The sequence below is a fragment of the Phaethon lepturus genome, unplaced genomic scaffold (assembly GCF_000687285.1).
Source record: "Phaethon lepturus isolate BGI_N335 unplaced genomic scaffold, ASM68728v1 scaffold2778, whole genome shotgun sequence".
NCBI classification, from domain to species: domain Eukaryota; kingdom Metazoa; phylum Chordata; class Aves; order Phaethontiformes; family Phaethontidae; genus Phaethon; species Phaethon lepturus.
In genome coordinates this window covers 52,043-58,371 of record NW_010559527.1, presented here as the reverse complement: position 1 = coordinate 58,371, position 6,329 = coordinate 52,043, and the positions used below count along the sequence as shown (strand labels likewise).

Genomic DNA, 6,329 nt, shown 5'->3' with positions numbered 1-6,329 from the left:
CCTCTTTCCCTCCCTGCTCCCTGTAGTTGGGGCAGTTTTCTGTAGCTACACCCAGCGCCTTTTATTGAATCCCAGAACCGCAGATCTTGGCATTGTTGAAGTGGTAACGAGCCCGCTGGGTGCTCGTCAGCTCTTGCTATATTTTGGACAAACGGAAGCACTTTAGATCCTGTCTGAGCTTCCAGGACGGGGAAGGAGGCTGAGAGCTCGCCTGCCGTTGGGAGCTGCCGTCGTTCCGCCATCGCTTGTTGGTGGCAGCGGTTGCGCTGCATCGGTGTCTCGGCAAAGCGGGTATGGACGATCGTGTCTGCTACTGGTGCAAATCAGAGAAACTTTGAAGGAGGTGATCTTGGATGAGCAGATGGGTGATGTGGCATCTTCAGGAACTTGCAGTTACGGCTGTGGGACAGAAATTGCTCAAATAACTTTGTTTAGCTCCCTGCTCTGCTCTAAGTCGCACTGTGTTGGAAGCTCCCTGTTTGCTCTTCTCCCTTCCTCCTACAGATGCTTAAAAAATATTGGTGCTTATTAAAGCTATGAAGTTTCATTGTCTGGGAGAATTTATCATTTGGGGTTTTTTTTTTTAAGCACTATATATAAATGATTCTGATGGGCATGCTGACCTGTCTTGATGCTTACGTGGTCTTTTATTTGAAAGATGCATCCTGAAGCGCTTGTTCTTAGGGCAGCAGCATCTCTCTCTTCTCCAAACCCAAGCTGCTGCTTGTTTAGCTTGTTAAGAGTTTGGAGAGCTCTTGTTGTTGTGGGTTTTGGTTTATTTTTTTTTTTATGTCCTCCTGAAGATTAGAGGTATTTGTCTGGGGGACCGTATCTAATGATTGCTTTATTAATTCTTAATGCATTTAAATCTCTCTTTCCTTATTTGGTAAAACATTTGTGCCTAGCTTTTCAGAATAAATGGTGCATTTTCCAAGACTACCACTCCTTGGTGTTGCAATTACTAGTCTTCTGCTACAGCACTTGCTGGGAATTCTGGATTGTTAATGTTGGAGATAAGATTGTCAGTTTTCAGATATGCCTGGCTATTTGAGTATTGGTTTATATTGATGAAAGTCCCATTGGGGGGAAAAAGCTGGGAAAAAAATCTGTCCTTTCAAAACCATGCAAACGTGATTTGAGGGGGCAAGCAATTTCTTAGATAGTTTGTGCTGATTCTACAGGTGTTTAGAGTAGCCTTTTATTTATATAATATAGAAATTATATACATATAAAATATGTAATGCATATTCTATATAATAAATATGTATAGTATAATTATATAACTATTATATAATACAAGTTACCCTTTTATTCAAGATGGTTACTGTAAACATTGACTGATTCACGGGGGCTCAGGCGGAAGCAAGATCTGTTTGAGTGCAGACCGGAGCCTTCCGTACCTGCAGAAGGTGGAGGTGTGCCACAGCCTCCGAACAGGGAGAGTGACCGAGAGGTGCAAGCACGCTGCAGAGGAAAAGAGGAGAACTGAAGATACGATTAGACACGTTTCCCAAAATAATTGGATTTTTTTGTTGTTGTTCCCAAAGCAAGTTAAATACTGCCTGGTTTTGGCTTTTTTTGGTTTTGTTTTCTTGTTATTCCAGATTAGAGTAAAATAAGGTAAAAGAAATCCAAGACAAATGATCAGTCACCGTACGTTACAGCCAGAACAAAGTTACGATTATAAAACCTTATCTCTGTACGGTTCAACTTGAGATAATGCCTTACAAACGTTTGAAAGCATCCATTTAGATGCACTATTTTAGTACATTCTGCCTGAGTGTTTGTTTCTTTTCTTTTTCTTTCCCTCCCATGGCTAGGTTGTGACTAGACTTATTCACTTGCTGGGCGAGAAGATTCTTGGCAGTCTTCAGCAGGGAGGTAAGACTCATTCCTGGACTACTCCCATTGATGCTGGTGCTTCCTTGCAGCTAGATTTACATTGTGAAATCGGGAAGCAGAAAGTGCGTACTTGAAAAGACAATCCCTCTCTAAAGATTTCAGCTGTTGTCACAAGTGGATGATGATTTTATTATATATGTGTAGATTTTTAATTTTTTTTTCTTGGTGAAGCATGGCTAATTAAGTGTGGGAATGGAATGATTTGCAATTGAGATAGAAGAGTAGTACCGCTGCGTCCGTGCAGGGGAAGTTCCTTGAAATTTCTCGCGAGAGAAGAGCTCAAAGGGAGCACTGGAATTAGTAGCTATAGTGGACTTGAATCAGAGAGTCGTGCTGAGCGGCATCTGCATGTATACTCACTTAATGTCTGTATTTACATTCTCTTAATGAATTGTCTGAGAGGAAATGGTCTGCTATGGATTGGTTCTTCAGCTTTCTGTATGTGGCAGAGGTAAAACAAAGTATATTTACTGACTAAACTGAAGTGAGTAGGAGGAAATTTTCCATATAGTTTGTTTTCTTGGGCAGCTTTTAAAAGAAAACAGATGCACGTTAACTGCTGGGTGTTGTGAGGTTCTTTGCTGTTTGTGGTTTGTTGGTTTGTGGGTGTTTTTTTTTTTTTAATGTAGGCGTTCTATGGCATTGCTTTTATTGCTGTTTTAGCAATTTTCCAAGGAGGCTGAAAATGAGGTAGCCAACTCTCATGTTTTGGAGCAGTTTTGGGAAGAGAATCTCAAAGTTCGCTCTTTCTTTACATGCTCAGCTTTCTGTACGCAGTCAGTTGTGTATGAATCTCTAGTGATTGTACTTAAATTATTTGATTATTAAATTATTTATTATTAAATTAAATTGTGTTTAAACTTTTGCGTGTGCTGCAATGCCTTTGTGGCTTCAGGCAGAGTCCACACCCCTTGGGAAATAGGGCAATACGCAGTCTGGAGAAAATGGGAGGAAAATTAGTGACAGTAATAGGAGTTCAATCAACGAATCGCCACCGAAGTTCTGAGAGGAAAGGACTGGTGGGGATGAAGGAGCTGAGCAGTGATGTGCAGCTTGTTTGAACTTACAAATATCTTCTTGAAGATTGCCAAAAAGAGTGGAAAAACTATTTAATCTTCTGTGCAGAGTTATTTTAGAAGACTTGAAATGAATAAGTCAATTGCTGAATATATTTGAAAAAGGTTTATCTGCTATTTCTTTGTGTCCTGCAGTGTACTGTCAATCCTGCATGTAGGCTTTGAATGAGTTTTCATATGGCATATTAAGTACTTCCATATGTCCATCTCAATAATTCATCTTCATGGTGCATCTTAGGCCTTTGCTGGGTGAAACGCGATAAGCAGGACCTAAATCCTAGCGTAGATGACACTAAGTTTATTCTGTACTTAGAGCTGAGTTGATAGGCATCAGCAGCAATGTCAGGTTGTCTGAGAAGGCTTATTTAAAGAGGAAAGAAATAGTACCAAAATAAAAAGAACACCCCTATCATTGATCTGTTCCTGTTCTAGGGAGATCCGTGTGACACGCATCACATGCTTCCGTCAAAAAATGCTCTCCTCTGCCCTAACACTTTATCCTTACTCAGCTTGCCATATTATATTGGAGATGTTTCCACAGTTACTTTGCAGCTACTTCAGAGATGCCGTATTTTATTTCAGTAATCCTAAGCACGTATCTGTAAAGCTCCTCATTTTCCCCTCTTGGAGAGAAGTGAAAATAGGTGGAGATACACATTCCCTATGGGAACTTTTGTTGAAAACAGGTATTTATTTCCTTGATCAGGAATACCATAAAAAGGGAATGTTAGTTTTTGGAATATTTTGATACTGACAGCAGGTTTTGGGGTTTTGTTATTTAAGCTAGTTCCTCTTCTGGGCTGAATCAATGCCTGTCCCAAAGTCGTGTCCATTCAAAGTGATTCAGAGTGCCTTTTTATCTTTTTCTTAACAGGTCGGGTAAATGCACATTGTGTTTAAGCTGTTCCTGACATCCAGATATTTTTAACATTGCCTGACTTTTTTACCCACGCATGCTATGTCAGCAGCCAAAAATAATGGAAATTGATCTTCATCCTCTTATGGATGAAATATGTGGGAACTCTTTCCTTTTATGTGATGTGGAAGATGTTACATTTATCTTAGGTTAAGCAATTCAGTGACACTTTCCTCGCTGCCTGACAGTTGAAAACAATGAAATAACATCTAGCTTGCTGGGTTGGCTGATGGCAAATTTTTTCTTTTCAAACAGGTCATCCTCTTGGTTTACACAGCTCGAGTAGCAAGTGGGATGCTGGAAATCCTGCCAGCAATCTCTCCACAGTAGCAATTATGCCGGTGTCTGAAGAGGTGCCACTTACAGCTTTTACTCTGGAGCTCAAGCATGCTCTCAGCGCTGTGGGTAAGAAGCGTTTACACGTTACTGCATCATGCGAAAGAAATGCTGCTTATCTTCTTAGAGAGGTACGGCCAGGTACCTGTCATTAGTCAAAGGTGGGTTCATGCTGCGTTAGGAGGGGCAGCGGTACAGCAGTGCTCAGAATCAGCCTTTTTCATGACCTCTGGCTTCTCTCTTCCCACCCCTAATGTGTATTTAATTTTAGTGGAAAACCTTGTGGCCTTAATGACGCGGAAGTATCAGCCAATCTGCCTGGCCTCTTGCCTTGGCTGCCGTCAGCACTCCGAAGGCTGCAGGCGCTCCAGTGGACAAATCCCACCACCAGTTCCCACGGTGCCTGTCTGAGTCTGTCTCTCTCATGTATGAGAGTCTCTCAGGCTTCCTCAGTTGTACAGCTTCATCCAGCAAAGGATTTCCTATGCAGTTTTGTTTTGTTGAGGTAGTGCAGAGGGTGGCAACCGTAAGGCTTTTTAATAGTGGCTTGTGGAGGAGACCCAGGTTGGCACTGGAAGTCCAAACTGAAGTCTTAAATCATTGTCCCATTTGTCGCCAGCTTGTTTGTCTGTCTCGTGCTCACAAAACCATGTATTCAGCTCACAGTTGAGTCATTAATTGCTTTATCCATTGGTGAAGTTGTGTGTGCAAGTTCCAGTTGCTCACAAAACCATATATTCGATTCACAATTCAGTTCACGCTTAATACTACAGTTTGACATTTCCTGAACATCCTCTTCTCATCGTCATACACTATCACAGATGTCTTGAGTAAATGTCCTGTAGTCCTTTGATGAATTGATAGTCTGCTATCTTATGGCTTATTATTTTGAGAAGTACAGGTTACATGATGCCGGAGGTATAACCACTTACATTTGTTGGTTATTTTCTTTTTGACCTTAAGGGTAGCTGGAGCTGGCCCTTATTATCCTGCTTAGAAAATCTTCTAGGTGAGCACGCACAGGAAAAAGCTGTTGATGCTTGAACTCTTACCACCTTTTGCAATAAGAATTCCTATGCAGCTTATGGTGGAGATGTGCTACAGTGAGCACTAATTTGTGGGCATTTGAAGATTCCTCTTGTTTTAAGACGGCAGAAGAAGTTTACGTCCGCAAGGGAGCAGAGATCTCAGCCGTAGCTATATCGCTGATGGGTACTTCTTATGGCTTGCTGCCAGCCTGTTTTGGTGTGTGACAGCACTAGGAGCCTGTAAGTAAAACAAACAGAAACTTAAGGAGGTAGATGGACTATTCAGAATAAAAAGAACCACTCTAGTTAAAAGCAACTAGGACGTAACAAATGAGGGGCTTTGTGTTGATCACTTGGCCTTTCCTCGTTCACTCTTCTTTTTTCTGTTCTTTTCCTAAACTGATGTCTGTGTAGTGCTTCGCAGCTATAGATGGTACTATACAACCTTGGCATCTGAAGTTCTTGCCAAAATAGAGCAGACGGCTGAAGTGGGAAGAGGAAAGTGTTGTGTGAAAACACAGCTAGCCATATGGTTCAAAACACAGCTGGTAGAGCCGGCTCCCTGGCCTTGACAGCCTCTGTTCCTCGGGTCAGCCTAGAGCTTATTCAGCCCCACAACGCTCCGAGACAGCGGTTAACCTTCTGCCGATGCTTCGCTCTGTGTGTTTACGTACTGTACAGGGCTGAGGGTTTTTTCATGCAGGCTTTTTTTTAATTGTTTAGCAGAAGCAGCATTCTCTCTTTTTTTTTTTTTTGGTAGCTTTTGTATTTTCTCCTTTATACTACGGCTATAAATTGTTTGGGTATTCCTTATCGGTGTGTGACAAAATGCTCTGAGCCATGTGCCAGATGGTGCTTTGCTATAAGGGAAGGGGCTGGTTTTTTTGAATGATTTTTCTTCTGACTTCTTGCATCAAAAAATGGAATGAGTAAAGTCAGTGTTGTGGAGCAAAACTTGGGTTTATTTTTAGACGGTTTTGGTATTCACCTGACCGTTAGAGCTGAGCCCATTTTACACATGGGGAATTTGAAACGTTACGTGCATTAGGGCCTTGGCGAGCAGCCGGCGCG

The 6,329-nt window shown here is 41.7% G+C and overlaps 1 protein-coding gene across 1 annotated transcript in view; it reads left to right on the top strand.

Moving 5' to 3' along the window:
- LOC104625678 (patatin-like phospholipase domain-containing protein 7) overlaps window positions 1-6,329 on the top strand; it is a gene marked incomplete at both ends in the record, with an annotated part of 62,881 nt that overhangs the window by 9,610 nt on the left and 46,942 nt on the right. Inside the window, 2 exons of the mRNA XM_010293370.1 lie at window positions 1,821-1,881; window positions 4,150-4,299. Coding sequence (XP_010291672.1) covers window positions 1,821-1,881; window positions 4,150-4,299 — 211 coding nt within the window. The remainder of the gene's footprint in view (window positions 1-1,820; window positions 1,882-4,149; window positions 4,300-6,329) is intronic.